The 18,848-nt window shown below is 35.7% G+C and overlaps 1 protein-coding gene across 1 annotated transcript in view; it reads left to right on the top strand.

Moving 5' to 3' along the window:
- The window catches only part of BCLAF3 (BCLAF1 and THRAP3 family member 3), an 83,698-nt gene that overhangs the window by 62,110 nt on the left and 2,740 nt on the right, over positions 1-18,848 (top strand). Inside the window, exon 12 of the mRNA XM_044670135.1 lies at positions 11,752-11,921. Within this exon, the coding sequence (XP_044526070.1) occupies positions 11,752-11,921 (170 nt within the window). The remainder of the gene's footprint in view (positions 1-11,751; positions 11,922-18,848) is intronic.

Raw genomic sequence — 18,848 nt, 5'->3', positions numbered from 1 at the left:
TCTACTGCCTATTGGACATCTAGAATGTAATATGTCCAAAACTGAACTTATTTTAAAAAAAACTTATTTAAAAAAAAAAAAAAACCTTCCCCCCATCCAGACTTTCTTATTACTGTCAGTTATCTTCTCATTCACCTAAGGTTGCAACCCAAGTGCCATTCTTGACTGCTTGCTACTTCTTACTCCACACATCCAATCCCTTGCCAGGGCCTCTTGATTTATCTTTGGCTTCCTCTTCTCTGATACTGCCATTCTGCTATTAGAAAGCCTCGTTACCTCATACCTGAACTATTGCAATAACTTGTTGCTTGGTCAGCCTAGCAGAATCAAAGGGATTTTCCTAAAGCACAGATCCAACTGTATCACCTCCCTACTCAGTAAACTCCAGTGGTTTCCTGACACCTCAGAATCCTCTGTTTGGCATATATAACCCTTCATATTAGGCACTTCTCCACCCTTTAGTCATTTTATAGCTTACACCCCAACAAATACTTTATGATCAATTCACATCGACCTTGCTATTCCTCAAACAAGACATCTGAGCATTTTTATTTACAGAACATTTTGCTCTCCTGTTCTCCATCTCCAGCCTTCTCTTGCTTCCTTTATGTTTCAGCTAAAATCCTGCCTTTTTTAGAAGGTTTTTGCCAATCTCTTAATTCTAGTGTCTTTCCTCTGCATCTTGTTTGAACATAGTTGCCTGTATATTGTGTCCGTTCCCCCCCCCCCCCCCAATTAGACTGTGAGCTCCTTGAATTTAGGGACTTTTTTTTTTTTTTTTTTGCCTTTCTTTGTATCCCAATTCTGGCACAGATTAGGTGTTTAATGTTTATTGGCTGACTTGAGTTCATAACTCTTCCCAAACACCACTATGACTGTTAATGGGGTATTGAAAGCTAAAGAGAGAATGAGGCTCATACTCTTTCACCTTGGCATGGCAACACATTCGGGTATATTTATTTACTATTTTTGTTACTGCTGTTCTTGATGTTTTTCAAGTGGAATACTGTTCTCCCTAATTGGGAGATGGAATTGGAAAATATTTCTTATCATGTATCCCTGTTGGTAGTTTGGGGCAGACTTACTAACTACTGTAATATTTATTTTTGTTGACCCCCCTCAGGTTTATTCTTTTCAAATTATTAAAAACTTTTCTCCTTCCCTCTTCCTTCCATGATACTATATCCCTAGTGTGCTCTGATTAGTCATTCCCTAAGCCTTTTCCTGACCAACAGTCTATTTGAGAGTTTGTCCCTATGCATATGCAATCTAATTTTATTTTATTTTAAACCCTTACCTTCTGTCTTAGAATCCATACTATATATTAGCTCCAAGGCAGAATAGCAGTAAGTGTTAAGCAATGGGGATTAAGTGACTTGCCCAGAGTCACACAACTAGGAAATGTGTGAGGCCAGATTTGAACTTAGAACCTCCTGTCTCTAGTTCTGGCTCTCAATCCACTGAACCACCCAGTCCCCTCACAATCTAATTTTATAATGGAAACTAACGAGAACAAAGTCAATTTACAGAAATTCCCCTTTCAACAAGCTTTGGAATTCACATATTCTATAAAACAAGCTACACCTGTATTTCTCTTCCTTTTAAAATTCTCTTTTTTGTTGTTTATTTTTCCCCAAAATACACAAAGAAGTATAGAAAGTTTTTCTGTTTCTCAGTCTTTTGGTTTTGTTTATTCCTTCATTCCTGTGATAGTTTTGAGGCAACGACAGAAATGTATTTCACATTATAAGAAGCAAGCAAGGTAAGGCTGAGAGATGGAAGGTCCTGGGTTCAAATTTGATCTCAGACACTTAATAGCTTTGTGACCCCAAGCGAGTCACTTAATTCCTATTGCCCTAGTCCTTACCACTCTTTGCCTTGGGACCAGTATTGAATCCAAGACAGAAGCATTTTTTTTTTTTTTTTAAAAAGAAGCAGTAGCAACAGAAAGTTAACAGAAGTGCTGGGTGGTTTTTGATAGGTAGTATGGGGGGGGGGGAGAATAATATTAACCTTTATTATATTGTGATGATTATGTACCATTGGAAGCATGCCTAGTCTTAAGATATTAAATGTTTTGGAAGCATTTGAAAATTAAGTCCTAGTCTTGGTTATTTTATAGTTACTTACTATATTACCCTGAACAAGTAGCTTAATCTCTCAGTCTCAGTTCTCTTATTTGAAATCTAGAAATAATACTTGAGTGGGTTTTTATTTATCAATATCGTGAGCAGAAATGATTAACTTATGGTCCACAATATTCCTGAGTGCTAAGACCTGAACCAGATTATAATATAGTTCCTATCTGATTTTAATGTGTTGATAAAATTAATTTTAAAAAAGAGTGTGTGAACATGTAGTTTTCTAGTCAGTTAATATACATGCTGCAGAGAGCCTCATATATTGTTTAATGACCTCCATTTCTATTTGTTTGACATCACTATTGTAAGAAATTACTTTGAAAAATCCTTGCTTTCATTTATTGGAGCACACAGACAACTACTTCTTGCCTTCTCATTGTGTATAATTCTTAATAAACATCTGTTAATTAACCTCTTTGTGAAAGGCATTATGTTAGGTGGTAAGAAATATAAAAATGAAATACTCTCTGACCTCAAAGGGAGCCTACACTATTAAATCCTTTAGACCATTATGCTGGAGGTCTTCCTCTTTTCCTTTGAATATTTTGGGGATACATCTTTAGCTGTCCGTCTATCCATCTAGTTACATAAAGAAGAGCAAGGAAGAGGGATTTTTGTTTGTTTAGTCCTTTTCACTTTTCAGAATTAAGCTCACCTTTGAAAGGTAAAACTTCAAAAATATGTTTTTTCTATTACATTTTATAAATTCAGATTGATAAGACATGCAGAATTATATTTTAAGCTCTTATGTCACTACTTGAAAATCAATGAACAATCCTTTGTTAAGAAAAGAAGTGGGGAAAGTATTAGCAACTACTGTGCGGTAGTAAGTATTCTCTACTCTTAAGGAGCATGCATTTTATTGGGAAAGGTACATATGTACACAGAATTTTCAAAAATACAAAGTAAGGCTAATTGGACTGGAAAGGGCACTTAGCATTGGGGAGAATCATGAAAGACTTGGTATGAAAGATGGTGCTTTGTGATGCATCTTGAAATAATGAGTAGAAAAAACATTATTAAGATCTCACTGTGTGAGAAAGGAAAACAAAGCAAGCCAGACAATTCATGTCTTCTAGTAACTCATATTCTAATAAGAGAAGAAGATCGCATATAGGGTTGTCTGGGAATTTTGCTTCAGAGAGAGAAGAAGGCATTTAAAGATGATATCCTTTCCTGGAAAAGCTCAAAAGGTGTATGGGGAGGGTTGGTAATACACATCAAGGCATGGCATGGAGATAGCTGGGGAAAAGAATGATGGAAATGAGTCTGGACAAAATAAGAGTAAAAAGCTGAGAATTCCATCTTCAAAGATGAACTTTAAAGCAGAGGGGATGGCCAGTGGGAAGGCTTGAAAATGGGATTTGGAGGCACTATACTTTGAGGAAAAGACCAAATTGCTTCTGTACAAGGAAGTGAAATATGAGGTTGGAAAGATAAGTTGGAGCCAAATTGTGAAGAACTTTAAAAGTTGAGGAATTCCAATGGCATTACTTTGATCTTCTTTGGATATCCCTTTAGGGGGACATGAGCGAGGGGAGAAATTGGGTTATGAATTAGGGAATTGAATAGGAGTAGCATTTGTTCCTTGCCAAGTACTTTGGTAAATGCTGGGAATACAAATACAAAAACAAAGGTAATCCCAAAGTTCAACTATCTTAACTTCTAAAGGAGAATAAACTGCTTGTGGGGGAATAATGACTAATTGAGGGAGTGTTTTGAAATACTTGGTTTGGGAAAGGCAAACTCCAATCACAACAGCTAGTCCCCAGGATGTAAATTGCCTTCAAGACACATAATCCTTGGTGAGGACCATCACCATTCACAATTTAAAAGGATCCTATTGTAGTCTCTGTAAGTGAATTAATCAAGTTAAATGTAGGTTCACTTTAGTGGAGAAAATGATGTCTTCAAAGCACTGTTTCCCTCCCACAAATTTTTTGTTTTATGTTACTTTGTTTTGAGTGGTTTGAGAAGTATGATTGAGTGTTTGGTATATCTGAGATGAGCATGAATGAAGAGGCATAGGGAATGGTAAGAAAAGATAAATTAGTAACTTATTAATGTTTTTTCCCCAAGAAAATGGAAGGAATTAAGCTTATAAAGTAGTTAAAATAGAGTTTGGGGAAAAATACAATCAACAGAATTCATGACACAGATTTTCAACCTCCTAACAGAGGTCATGGACTTAGGTTAGAGGTTGAGACTTTTTTTTGAAGGTGGACAATATGGGGATTTGTTTTGCTTCAGTATATTTTTTATGAGTCTTTCCTTTGTCTACAATGGTTTGGATGGGGAGGTAGGTAAGTAAAAAAGATAAATTTTTATTAATTGAAAAATTTACAACAACCAAAAAATAGTTGGGAAGTATCAGGAAAGACTTCCTGTAGAAGGTAATGCTTGAATTGCAACTTGAAGGAAGAGGATTGTTCTCTTGAGATAGAAGTGAGGACAGATTTCATTCCATTAAATCCTCTGGATCATCAGTATAATCACAACTCAGGAAATGGTTTGCATATACTATCTTTTTTTTTTTTTTTTAGTATTGAACAATGTAATTTCTTTCTTTTTTTTTGTTTCAAAGGGTTTATTTTTTTTAAACATTTATTAATATTCATTTTTAACATGGTTACATGATTCATGCTTCTACTTTCCCCTTCGCCACCCTTTGAGCATAGTTCCAAATTGCCTTCCAGAATGGTTGGATCAGTTAACAACTCCACCAGCAATGCATTAATGTCCCAATTTTGCCACATCCCCTCCAACATTCATTACTCTCCCCTCTTATCATTTTAGACAATCTGTTAGGCTTGAGGTGATATCTCAGAGTTACTTTGATTTGCATTTCTCTAATTATTAGAGATTTAGAACACTTTCTCATGTGCTCATCGATACTTTTGATTTCTTTACCTGAAAATTGCCTATTCATGTCTCTTGCCCATTTATCAATTGGGGAATGGCTTGATTTTTTATACAATTGATTTAACTCCTTGTATATTTGAGTAATTAGCCTGCCAGAGTTTGTTGTTATAAAGATTTTTTCCCAATTTGTTGTTTCCCTTCTGATTTTGACTACATTGTTTTTGTTTGTACAAAAGCTTTTTAGTTTAATATAATTAAAACCAATTAATTTACATTTTGTAATTTTCTCTAACTCTTGCTTGGTTTTAAAATCTTTCCTTTCCCAGAGATCTGACAAGTAAACTACTTTATGTTCACTTAACTTATTTATAGTTTCCCTCTTTATATTCAAATCATTCACCCATTCTGAATTTATCTTGGTGTAGGGTGTGAGATGTTGATCTAAACCTAATCTCTCCCATATTGTTTTCCAAATTTCCCAGCAGTTTTTGTCAAATAGTGGATTCATGTCCCAAAAGTTGGGCTCTTTGGGTTTATCATACACTGTCGTGCTGATGTCATTTACCCCAAGTCTATTCCACTGATCCTCCCTTCTGTCTCTTAGACAGTACCATATTGTTTTGATGACTGCTGCTTTATAGTATAGTTTAATATCTGGTACTGCTAGGCCCCCTTCCTTCACTTTTTTTTTCATTATTTCCCTTCATATTCTTGATCTTTTGTTATTCCAAATGAATTTTGTTATAGTTTTTCCTAATTGAGTAAAGAAGTTTTTTGTTAGTTTGATAGGTATGGCGCTAAATAGGTAAATTAATTTTGGTAGAATGTTCATTTTTATTATGTTAGCTCTTCCTACTCATGAGCAATCAATGTTTTTCCAATTGTTTAGATCCAGTTTTATTTGTATGGAAAGTGTTTTGTAGTTGTTTTTGTATAATTCCTGTGTTTGTTTTGGTAGATAGATTCCCAAGTATTTTATATTGTCTAGGGTGATTTTAAATGGTGTTTTTCTTTCTACCACTTGCTGCTGTGATGTGTTGGAAATATATAGAAATGCTGATGATTTATGTGCATTTATTTTGTATCCTGCAACTTTGCTAAAGTTGTTGATTATTTCTACCAGCTTCTTAGTTGATTCTCTAGGATTTTTTAAGTAGATCATCATATCATCTGCAAAGAGTGATAGCTTAGTCTCCTCATTGCCCATTTTGATACCTTCAATTTCTTTTTCTTCTCTAATTGGTATTGCTAATGTTTCTAGTACAATGTTAAATAATAGAGGAGATAATGGGCATCCTTGTTTCACTCCTGATCTTATTGGGAAGGCTTCTAATTTATCCCCATTGCATATGTTGCTTGTTGATGGTTTTAGGTATGTATGGTTATTATTTTTAGGAAAGGTCCTTCTATTCCTATACTTTTCAGTATTTTCAATAGGAATGGATGCTGTATTTTGTCAAAGGCTTTTTCAGCATATATTGAGATAATCATGTGATTTTTGTTTTTTAGATTGTTGATATGGTCAATTATGTGGATGGTTTTCCTAATGTTGAACCATCCTTGCATTCCTGGTATAAATCCCACCTGATCATGGCGGATGATCCTCTTGATTACTTGCTGGAGTCTCTTTGCTAGTACTCTATTTAAGATTTTTGCATCTACGTTCATTAGGGAGATGGGTCTGTAGTTTTCTTTCTCTGTTTTTGATCTCCCTGGCTTTGGAATCAGTACCATATTTGTGTCATAAAAGGAATTTGGGTAGGACTCCTTCTTTGCTTATTATATCAGATAATTTGTATAGTATTGGGATTAGTTGCTCTTTGAATGTCTGATAGAATTCACTTGTGAATCCATCAGGTCCTGGCGATTTTTTCTTAGGGAGTTCTTTGATGGCTTGTTCAATTTCTTTTTCTGATATGGGATTATTTAGGTATTCTATTTCTTCTGCTGTTAATCTAGGCAATTTATAATTTTGTAAATATTCATCCATATCTCCTAGATTATTATATTTATTGCCATATAATTGGGCAAAATAGTTTTTAGTGATTGCCTTAATTTTCCCTTCATTAGAGGTGAGGTCTCCCTTTTCATCTTTGATATTGTCAATTTGGTTTTCTTCTTTCCTTTTTTTAATTAGATTGACCAGTACTTTGTCTATTTTATCTATTTTTTCAAAATACCAGCTTCTAGTCTTATTTATTAATTCAATAGTTCTTTTACTATCGATTTTATGAATTTCTCCCTTGATTTTTAGTATTTCTAATTTAGTTTTCATCTGGGGATTTTTAATTTGCTCACTTTCAAGTTTTTTAAGTTGCATGCCAAATTCATTAATCTCTGCCCTCCCTAATTTGTTAATATATGCACTCAAGGATATAAATTTCCCCTGAGTACTGCCTTGGCTGCATCCCACAGAGTTTGGTATGATGTCTCATTATTGTCATTCTCTTCAATGAAATTGTTGATTGTTTCTACGATTTCTTCTTTGACTAGCTGGTTTTAGAGAATCATATTATTTAATTTCCAATTAGTTTTTGATTTGCCTGTCCAGGTGCCCTTACTAATTATTATTTTTATTGCATTATCATCTGAGAAGGTTACATTTATTATATCTGCTCTTTTGCATTTGTTTGCAATGTTTCTATGCCTATTACATGGTCAGTCTTTGTGAATGTACCATGTGCAGCTGAAAAGAAGGTGTATTCCTTTTTGTCCCTATTTCTTTTTCCCCACATATCCATTAAATCTATTTTTTCTAGGACTTCATTCACCTCTCTTACCTCTTTCTTATTTATTTTTTGGTTTGATTTATCTAGATCTGAAAGAGGAATATTTAGATCTCCCACTAGTATGGTTTTACTATCTATTTCCTTCTTGAGCTCTGCCAGTTTCTCCTTTATGAATTTGGATGCTATGCTACTTGGTGCATACATATTGAGCAGTGTTATTTCCTCATTGTCTATACTGCCTTTAATCAGGATGTAATGACCTTCCCTGTCTTTTTCAATCATATCTATTTTTACTTTGGCTTTGTCAGAAATCACAATTGCCACTCCTGCCTTCTTTTTCTCATTTGATGCCCAAAAGATTTTGCTCAATCCCTTGACTTTAAACTTGTGTGTGTCTACCTGCCTCATATGTGTTTCTTGTAGACAACATATGGTGGGATTTTGGTTTCTAATCCACTCTGCTATTTGCTTCTGTTTTATGAGCAAGTTCATCCCATTCACATTCAGAGTTATAATTATCAGTTGTGCATTTGCTGACATTTTCGTATCTTCCCCTAGTCCTACCCCTTCTTCTTACACTATTTCCTTTTAAACCAGTGGTTTGCTTTAAGCCTGTATCCCTTGTCCCCTCCTTTGATTAACTTCCCTTTCTACCCCCTCCCTTATTATTCCCCTATTTTTATTTTTAAAGGCCCAATGAATCCCCTCCCCCTTCTTCTCCTCTCCCTTTTTTGACCTCCCCACTCCCCTGCTCCCATTGGTTTATTCCTTCTGACTTTCTCAGTAGGGTTAGATAGAGTTTTATATCCCAGTGGATAATATAGCTACTCTTCCCTCTCCGGGTTGATTACACTGAGAGTAAGGTTTAAATGTTACCTCTTAATGCTCTCTTCCTCTCATTCTTATAATAGTATTCATCCCCTCCCCTTCCCATGTCCTCTTTGTGTGTAATAGAATATCCTCTTTTTCTTATTCCTTCATGTTTCTCTTGGTATCCCCTACTATTCACCCCCCTCTTTCCCACCCCCATATCATCTTAGACCATTTAGTATTCCAACCTCTCCCTATGTATTATTCTTCTGATTACTATAATAGTGAATACTATAGTCACTACAGAGAATTATACAAAGCATTTCTCCACATAGGAATACAGATAATTGAGATCTTATTGAAGCCCTTAAAGGGGCAAATTTAAAAAATATGAGTTTTCTTTCTTTCCCCTCTGTTTCTTATTTACCTTTTCATGTTTCTCTTGATTTTTGTGGTTGGATATCAAACTTTCCATTTAGTCCTGGCCTTTTCTGTGCAAATACTTGGAAATCTCCTATCTTATTGAATGCCCAAACTTTCCCCTGGAAGTATATAGTTAGTTTGTGTGGGTAGTTGATCCATGGCTGAAGGCCCATTTCTCTTGCCTTTCTGAATATCATATTCCAAGCCTTGCAGTCTTTTAGTATGGAGGCTGCCAGATCCTGTGTGATCCTGATTGGTGCTCCTTGATATTTGAATTGTCTCTTTCTGGCTTCTTGTAAGATTTTTTTCTTTTACTTGGAAGCTCTTGAATTTGGCTATTAAATTCCTGGGGGTTGTCTTTTCTGGGTCTAGTGTAGAGGGTGATCTATGGATCCTTTCAGTGCCTATATTGCCCTCTTATTGTAGAACTTCAGGGCAATTTTGCTGAATAATTTCTTTTAGTATGGAGTCCAAATTTCTATTAATTTCTGCTTTTTCAGGAAGACCAATGATTCTCAGATTGTTTCTTCTAGACCTGTTTTCTTGGTCTGTCACTTTCTCATTGAGATATTTCATGTTTCCTTCTATTTTATCAGTCTTTTGACTTTGTTTTATTTGTTCTTGCTGTCTTGAGAGATCATTAGCTTCTAATTGCTCAGTTTTAGCCTTTAGGGACTGGTTTTCGGTTATAATCTTTTGTTTTCCTTTTCAATCCAGTCATTTCTGGTGTTCTGATGTTGTTTATCAGTTCATTTGATTTCTGAGCCTCACTTTCCAATTGCAAAATTCTGCCTTTTAAACTGTTATTTTCTTGCCAGATCTCTTCCATCTTCCTCATCATCTCAGATTTGAACTCTTCAATAGCTTGTGACCAGTTTTCATTATTTTGGGAAGGTTTGGATATGATGACTTGTTTGTTGTACTCTGCTGTTTGCTCTATTGTCTGGATTTTCTCTGTGTAAAAGTTGTCGTGTTATAGATTTCTTCTTGATGATCTTTCTCTTCTGGGGTTCCCAATTTTGGCTTGCCAGTGTTAGACCTGTGCCTTTTCAGCTTTATCCTCACACTCTGTGCTCTCTAGGCTCCCGAGGTCTCAGGTCTCGTTGTTCTCGGGTCAAGCCTCCTGGTGGTCCCCCCCCCGTCTACCCCTCTACCTGAGGCTCCCTCAACAGTCTCAGGGCACTGCTTCCACAGCCGTGCTCCCGTCTGCACAGGGTCCCCACTAGAGGTCCAAGCCAGCGCTCAAGATCCTTGTCCGCGCCTATAGCAATGCCTTTATCTGAGCTTGCGCTCAGGGTCTGTGTTCAAAGTCCGTGTGCTTTCTTTATCCTCTTTGGGTCCTAAATCTTGCTGCTCTTAGGAACAAGCCCTGGGGCTGCCAATGACTTAATGGGTGCCCCAATCCTGCTTCAACTCCTGTGCGCTGGCCTTGGCGTTGTAGGTGGTATGGGGGGTGGGGGAGGGGGTTGCTCAGCTCGCATTCTAGTGAGAGCTGTTTCACCCCTTTATAGTGTGGAAATGCCCTGATTCCACGTACCTTCAATGCTGCGCCCTGTTGTGGGGTCCATTCGTTCGTCTGGATTTGTTTTTATGTCCCCCTGAGGAGTCCTATATGCCTTGGTTAGGAGAGGTCAAGCAGCTGCTCTTTACTCTGCCTCCATCTTAACCCGGAAACCTAATTTATTTATATGCTATCTTTCTTAACAAAATAAATTTTTTTAAATGAGTGTTTTATTTGGAATTTTTAGATATCAACAGCTAGGCATTTTTTTAAAAAACCCTTTACTTCTGTGTATTGGCTCCTAGATGGAAGAGTGGTAAGGGTGGGCAATGGGGGTCAAGTGACCTGCACAGGGTCACACAACTGGGAAGTGTCTGAGGCCGGATTTGAACCTAGGACCTCCCGTCTCTAGGCCTGGCTCTCAATCCACTGAGTTACCCAGCCACTCCAGCTAGTCATTTTTAAGGAAAGTCCTTAAACAAGTATTGGGTTTTCAGAACCACCTTTTTTAGAGATGAAAAGTTAAATGTTTATTTTTGAGATTAACCAGTCATAGATATGATAGAGTTTTATAAAAGTCATGGCTTTTGAGATAATAAGGTTCTTATTCCAGTGGGTCCCATTTATTCATTCATTCGTTCATTACTTACTTACTTACTTGTTTGTTTGTTTGGGTTGAAATTTGGGTAGTCTCTCCCCTGAAGTAGTAGCTTATTTGCAGAGAACCTAGTAAGTTGTTTTAAACTAACTTTAATGAACATCAACTCATTAACCTGATTAAGTCATTCTTTTAATATCTGAAGTACCCAACATCAAAAATTATTCTAGGGGGAAGCTGGGTATCTTAGTGGTTTGAGAGCCAGGCCTAGAGACGGGAGGTCCTAGGTTCAAGTCTGGCCTCAGACACTTCCCAGCCATGTGACTCTGGGCAAATCACTTGACCCCCATTGCCTACCCTTACCAATCTTCTCTGCCTTGGAGCCAATATACAGTATTGACTCCAAGATGGAAGGTAAGGATCTTAAAAAAAAAAATATATATATATATATATATTATTCTATTCCTGAGTTCTCTGTAATTATCACTGTTTAGATATAAAGTATGACTGTGCCAGGGCAGTAACTTTTAATATTTTAAACCTGAAGTGAAATTAATGTTGAACAAGAGAAAATAGATGCTACATGTTTTTAAATACTGCTTACTTCACATTTGATGTCTATTCCATCATCATGTTAGTACAATATAATTATGGATCTGAGAATTCAAAATTGGTTTTGTCTTTTTTTTTTCCCTTTACAGAACAATTTGATAGATGGCAGATTCCAGCCCCATTATAAATCTGGCCTAGTACTGAAGGGTTTGTATGTTCAAGCTAAGTACCAGCGCTTACGTTTTACTGGTTCAAAGGGATTTACCACTAATAAATTCAGAGAAGAATTTCTAAAGAAAGAAAAGGTTAGTTGGATTAAAGTCATATTTAAAAATTTTATGTGATTCTAATCTCAAGTTATTAGACTTTAAGAGATTTTATTTGGTTTTGATTAAAGCTTTGGAACATAGCAACTTTTCTCATGGCATATTGTAAAAGTGAAGGGTAATGAGAATAAGACTATTTAAGCATAAAATATTTTTAGTTCCAACTCATATTACAAAAATATAGAATAGCCTACTTTAGTTCTTCTGGCATCTATCTATTGGTTTCATTGCAAATTAAACTGAACAAAATAGATAAATGATAAATGGCATTAAAGATGTAGTTATATTTTGTTAGACATTTGAAAAGTAACACATGCGATGAATCTTTCTGTTTATAAAAATCTTTATGTCTCATGTATCTTAATTTATAATTATAATATCACACTGTAAGGTCTTAGGTCTTTCTTTAAAATTTTCTTTCATGCATTATATGTTACCTATCTTGTATGATATCCCTCCTATAGAGAAACAATATATAAAACTAGAGCTGTGTGTATTAAATACCCCTCTAAATTTATGTAAAAGGTCCAGTTAACCAATCATAAGATTTAGAGCTAGAACAGAACTTGTAGCCCATTAAGTCCAACTTCCTTATTTTATAGAAGATAAATCTTAGTCCTAAAGAGGTGATAAAATTTGCAGAAAGTCACATAGATAGTAAAGGAGCTGGAATTTCTCCTGACTCCAAATACATTATTCTTGTCACTATATCTTACTACCTTGTCATGGTGATTTTATAGTGTTGAGCTTGTTTGCAAAAAGTAATAAAACTTTTTACCATTTAGAAATTACTCCTCAATATACTTAAAATGACAGGTAGTTAAAGTTACCTTTTAACTAACTGGCAGTTTTTAGAATTAAAAGTAATAATACCTGTTTATCAAAAATACTTATATATATATATATATAGTGAACTATATATAAAGGAGTCTATAATTTCACTGTATTCTCAGAGCATTAGGAATTCCTGGAAATCAAAACCAGCCACATGTCTTCTTCATGTACCTAGGCTATATATAACCTAGTGATATTTATGAGGAAAATGGGTAGAAAACTGCATTTTATACCCAGTAGAGACTGATTGCTTTAATAATTCCAAATTGCACATTTAAAACAATATATTATTGTTTTGAAAGTGCTATTGATTACTGTCTAGAAAAACAACTTTGAAAGACTTTAGAACTGTTCAACACAAAGTCAAAGCATACTTCTAGAGGATTCTTTCTTTCTTTTTTTTTTTTTTAAAAACCCTTCTTCCTTCTTAGAATCAATACTGTGTATTGGTTCCAAGGCAAAAGAAAGGTAAGGGCTATGGAATGGGGATTAAGCGACTTGCCTGGGGTCACAAAACTGGGAAGTGTCTGGGGTCAAATTTGAACCCAGGACCTCCTATCTCCAGGCCTGGATCCCTGTTCACTGAGACACCTAGCTGCCCCCTTCTAAAGGATTCTTGATGAAACATACTCCCCAGCTTCTTACAGAGAGGTGATAGAATCAGGGTGCAGATAGAGAATTGACAAATGAGAAGAGGCATCTTATTTGATTCTATATGTCCTATTCCTGATGACTGAGTTTTGTACTGTACCATTTGTAATTAAATTATGTTAAAATTAAATTATGAGGCTGCTAGTAGCTTTAATAAATTTATTATATCAAAGTAGTAAAAGTAAAGAGAGGGAAAGTTAGAAAAGAAATGGAGAGTTACTTAGCTTACTACTCTCTTGGCTGCCATGATGGATTGAAGATCCCCACTGACAAGGGTTCCTTCAGGTTCCAAGCTCCAGCCAGATGATGACGCTTTCCAACACCGTATAGCAGTGCATGACAGGTCACAATATCAGTATCTAGACTATGGATTGAAAAGGCAAGATTATAAAGTAATGGCTAGGATTTCAATCACCAATCGTAGGCATTGATATCTACAACATAGATGTAATTAATTTATAGAAGCTGATAAAGAAGAAACAAAGAGTCAAAAGCCAGAAAGAGGGATTAGACCAATAGACATCCAGAAGATAGAGGTAAAGAATGGTACAAAATAGTCAAACTTTTGGGAACCAAGAAAGACACAAATACCTCAGGTCAATTAAAGTAAAATAGCAAGTCAGAAATGACTGAACAGGAACCAGATATTATACCAGTTCCAGAGATCAAAGCTGGCCATTGGTCATGGTCCAATTAAATTAAAAAGAATTAGGAAATAGAGCCATAGGCTCTGAGTTCAAAGGGACCTCACAAGTCATATAATGTGTCTCACATACAGAGCTATAAATTCCAACAAAACTTCTACATTAAGTGGACTTCCATCTCTCCTCTTTGAAGACCTCCAATAATGGGGACCCATTACTTCCCAGTAGAAAGTGGGCAGCTAGCTTATACATTGAGCAGAGTAGTGGAATTTTATTTCTGCCTTGGTTTTTTTTATCTATAAAGGTAGCTAATTTTAATATCTGCTTCATAAGGTTGTTGAGATAACATTTGCAAAGCTGTTTTCAAACCTTAAAACTATAGAATTGCTAGCTATTACTATTATTCCTGAGATAACCTATTTGGGTTTTGGACATCTGTAATTCTTTATCAGTTTTGTCAAATTGAACTTCAGTCTTTCTCCCAGTAACTTCTACCCAATTAGTCCAAGTTCTGTGTTTCTTGGCTGGGTTGGATAAGTTCAGTGCCCTCATATTTGACAACTTAACATGAAAACTAGAAGTCAGTCCAGGTAAAGCAGGGGCTCAACAAGCAAAGTAATTAGGATGGTATATGAGAGATAGCAGCAATGAGGAAATCTTAAATCCAGGGTATATCTTCCTTCAGACAAGGAGCATTTCCACTCTTTCTCTTAAGGTAATATCCATCTGAAGCAACTAAAGGCACTTATTTCCATCTCTTGGTAGAAGAATGATCATACCAAGAAAATATCTTGATTGAGGGAGTCTTTAGTTTCCTATCTGAAGCTGGTTTTTATTATCAAATTTTTTAAAGAATCTATCTTGTCTACTCTTTTTTCCTCCTATTTCTTTGTTTTTGGCTCAGTGTTTCTTGTTGACTTCTTGTTTTGGTGTTGTAGAAGGAGCAAATCTTAACCCTTTCTCCATTCAAGTCAGACTGATTTTTTTCCTTAAAAGGAAATGAGACTTGGTTGGCTCAACACTACTGATATCACTTATCATTTTCTCAGTACAGAACAGACAGGGGCTCATTCTTGGTGAATCGTGATGGACAGATCAGGCAAGAGAGTTTGGTTTAGTAGAATCAACTGAAAGTATCCTCAATATCTTATATCCTTCTGTCATAACTAAGTAAATTTCCTTTTGTTAACTGTTGAATAACATTAGTTTGTAATTTTGTTACGGTATTGAACCTAAACTACTAAGGGACTTAGCCTGAATTTGGCCCAGAGTAGAGCATGACTGATGGCTCTTTTCACAGTATTCTTGCCTTTGACCCACATATCTACCTTCGATCTTTGATTCTCCATATTCCTTGATTCCAAATATTCCCTCAACCCCATTTTTTTACTTCATTTGTAGGCTTGGTTTCTTCTGGCCTGGCTTATTTTGCTCTGTTTTTTAGGGGAAAGATAGTATAATGTTCTGAACTTGGAGTTGGGACTACTATTCTATCTCAGAAACTTACTGGCTTTCTCCATGTTTGTACAAATCTTCCTGTGCACCCCCATTTAGGAGAAAATAAGTTTCATTCCATTATTCCTTTTTTTTTTAGTACTTTTCCCCATTCCCTTTTGTTCTTTCTCTCCTATGTAAGAGTTGTGAACATTGTTGAGCCCCTTCTTGTTGGTAATATATGGCTAGATTTTTCTTGATTCCTGTTTGTATTTCAAATGGTATTTTTTATTCCTGTGTTCCTATTTCTGCTAAGCTCTGGTCTTTTCATCAAGGATGTTTGAAAATCATCTTTTACATTAGGGATCCCTATTTTTCCCCTCAGAGGAGACCAAATTTAAAGAAATCTCAAGTTTGGGAGATATATTCCATGATTTTTCTCTCCCATAGAGGTAGCAAACTTTATGTGACCCTAACTTTGGTTTCTTTGTGCTTACTTTTTTTTTTGGCTTCTTGCAACATTTTCTCTTTACTTGGAAGATCTGGATTTTGGCTATGACATTCCTGAGAATTTTTCATTTGGGGTTTTTGATGACTTTTTTTTCCCTTCAGGGAATGGCTAATGAATTCTTTTTATTTTTGCTTTTCCTCCTGGTTTTAGTTGATGTAGGCAGTTTTCATTCATGATTTCTTAAAAAGAGATATGTAGTCATAGTTTTCAGGGAGTCTAATCATTCTTTAGTTATCTCTCCTTAACCTGTTTTCTAGGTCAGTTTTTACTTTATATTTTTTTAACCTCAGTCTTTTGATTTTGTCCTACTATTTTCTTGTCTTAAGGAATCAGTGATTTATTTTTTATCTATCTTAATTTTCAGAGAATACCCTAGTTGGTAAAATTTTCTTCCTTCTTTTCTAAGTTCTTCATTCTCCTTCCATTTTTTTTCCCCTTCCAGATCCTTTATTTCAATTTACCTTTTACTTTGTTCTTCTAGGTAGTCTGATAATTCTTTTGTTTTTCCTCCTGAGGCCTGATTCTATATATTACAGAAATACTCTCTGCTGAGTTTTTCTTTAGGGCATCTTTTGATCTATAATATTGTATGTCACTGCATTTGACATCGTCTTCTCTTTAATCGTATCTCTAATCTCAGTTCTTGATTTAAGGCTTGAAGCCAGGACAAAGCTCTGCCTTCTCCTTCAAATCAGTCTGTCTTACCTTCTGTCTTAGAATCAATACTAAGTATCTGTTCCAAGGCATGAGAGTAGTATGGGCTAGGCAATTGGGGTTAAAGGATTTGCCCAGGGTCACACAGCTATAGGGTCTGAGGCCAGATTTGAACCTTCTTCTATAGTTTTGATTTAGTTGGTCAGATCCTGTTTGTTCCTAGACACTGAGTTTTCTGAGCTGCTGCCTCTGGCTTTTAACCTTCTCTTCTCTTTAACCTTTTCTTGTCTGGATTAAAGTTCTAAGCTCCAGTGTCTTGACTCAGAACTCTGCATATGACTCTTCCTAGTTAGGTTACTACCAAAGTTTTCCATTCCTCCTAAGGCTCCTTCAGCTTAGCTACTGCTATAGTATTCTACTCCTACTTTAGTTTTCCTAATCAAGATGCTGCTTCTGTCTTCTAGCCTATTTATCCAAGCTCCTTGCAGGCTTTCCTGGCTGTCCCTCTCTTCTTTTCTTCCCTGTCAGATTGCATGAAAGAGTTTACTAATTTTTTAGAAATCATTCAGGAACAATATATTGCAGTTCCATAGTCTCCTCAAAACCCAGATGCTACATTTCCCAGCTATGTGACCCTGGGCAAGTCCCTTGACCCCCATTGCCCACCCTTACCACTCTTCTGCCTTGGAGCCAATACACAGTATTGACTCCAAGATGGAAGGTAAGGGTTTAAAAAACAAAACAAAAAAAAAAAACCCAGATGCTATGCTGTGTTTATCCATGGGATTAACCCTTTTATTAGATTTAGAGGTCATGTTTCCTTCTCTTTTTAATGTCTTCTCTGGTGGTTTATCTTATACTCAAGATCTGCGAGTTTTCTTCCTTCTGAGGATCTTGGTCATTTCAGTATTTTTTCTGTGTTTTCCTGTGTTACTTAACTTTCTGACTCTCTTTCCTTTGATCTCACAGCATCTCAGTGTTGTTCCAAGCTGCACAGTTCTCAAATCAACAGACTAGTTTTAGCTGCGGTACACTTTGAGCCAAGACCAAGCTTTGCCTTCTCCATTAATTTTTTTTTTTTAAATCCTTACCTTCTGTCTTAGAATTAATACTCAGTTCCAAGGAAGAAGAGTGGTGTGACTTTTGGGAGGAAAGAACTGGTTTCCATTGGATGCCAAACTCTCTCACATTTGGTGCACTGTCATACAGTCCCATGCATATGAAGAACTTCATTCCCTCTCGTCCTTAGTTCTCTAGTCCAATGACACAAAATGCTGTTTTGCCCCCTTTTCCATCGTAAACTGTGTAGACTTGCATTCTTATCAAATTTTTCGATGGAAATGACACTCAAGAAAGTGCATTTGCTATCCTATCCATTTTGCAACTCTACCAAAGGGCCACTGTTTCTCTCCAGCTTCCTTGCAGCTGAAACCTATGTGTTTTGTTTATACCATTAGAATATAAGCCCCGTGGGAGTAGAGACTATCTTACTTTTTTCCTATGTGTATTGTCAGAAGTTAATTCGTTATTTTGCACAGCAGTAACAATGTCAACAAAGGGCTGAATAAATGTTTTCATTTGTTTTTTTCCTTGTATTTCTGGCACCTGACATAATTCCTGGTGCCTAATAGGTACTCAATAAATGTTGAACTTGAAAGAATTAAAATACTATTATCCTTTGGCTTCTGCCATCATTACTCCCAAATTTTCTCCTGTTCATTAGATTAAACTTTATGTTAACCAGTTAGCCAAATTCTCACTGAAAATAAGCTTAAGTTTTAAAATCCATTATCCTTCCCTAATAGAACCTTTTTAGTTCTGTGTTTAGGTAGGAAGGTATTTTATCATATTAGTCTTATTTTCTTTGTTTTAGTTATATTCTTGAATATAGGTCAGTTAAGTTGTCTTCTAGAAAACAAAGGAATATGTAAAATTAATTCATGTAAATGAAACAAGAAATTACATTTTCACAAATGATAGCCATGTAATCCATTTGTCATGCTTTTATTTCTTTAAACATTTTGCTACTATACCATAACAATATGAAAGTCAAGAGTCCTTTAGTCATGAGCTTTGTTTTAGGAATGTTTGGCCAGGCAAATGATTTCAGGGAAACTTCAATTTCGTATCATATGTAAATATAGTCTTAAGTCAATATTCATTGATAATATGAACCAT

The sequence above is a fragment of the Gracilinanus agilis genome, chromosome 3 (assembly GCF_016433145.1).
Source record: "Gracilinanus agilis isolate LMUSP501 chromosome 3, AgileGrace, whole genome shotgun sequence".
Taxonomy (NCBI): domain Eukaryota; kingdom Metazoa; phylum Chordata; class Mammalia; order Didelphimorphia; family Didelphidae; genus Gracilinanus; species Gracilinanus agilis.
This window is presented reverse-complemented; position numbering and strand designations above follow the sequence as displayed.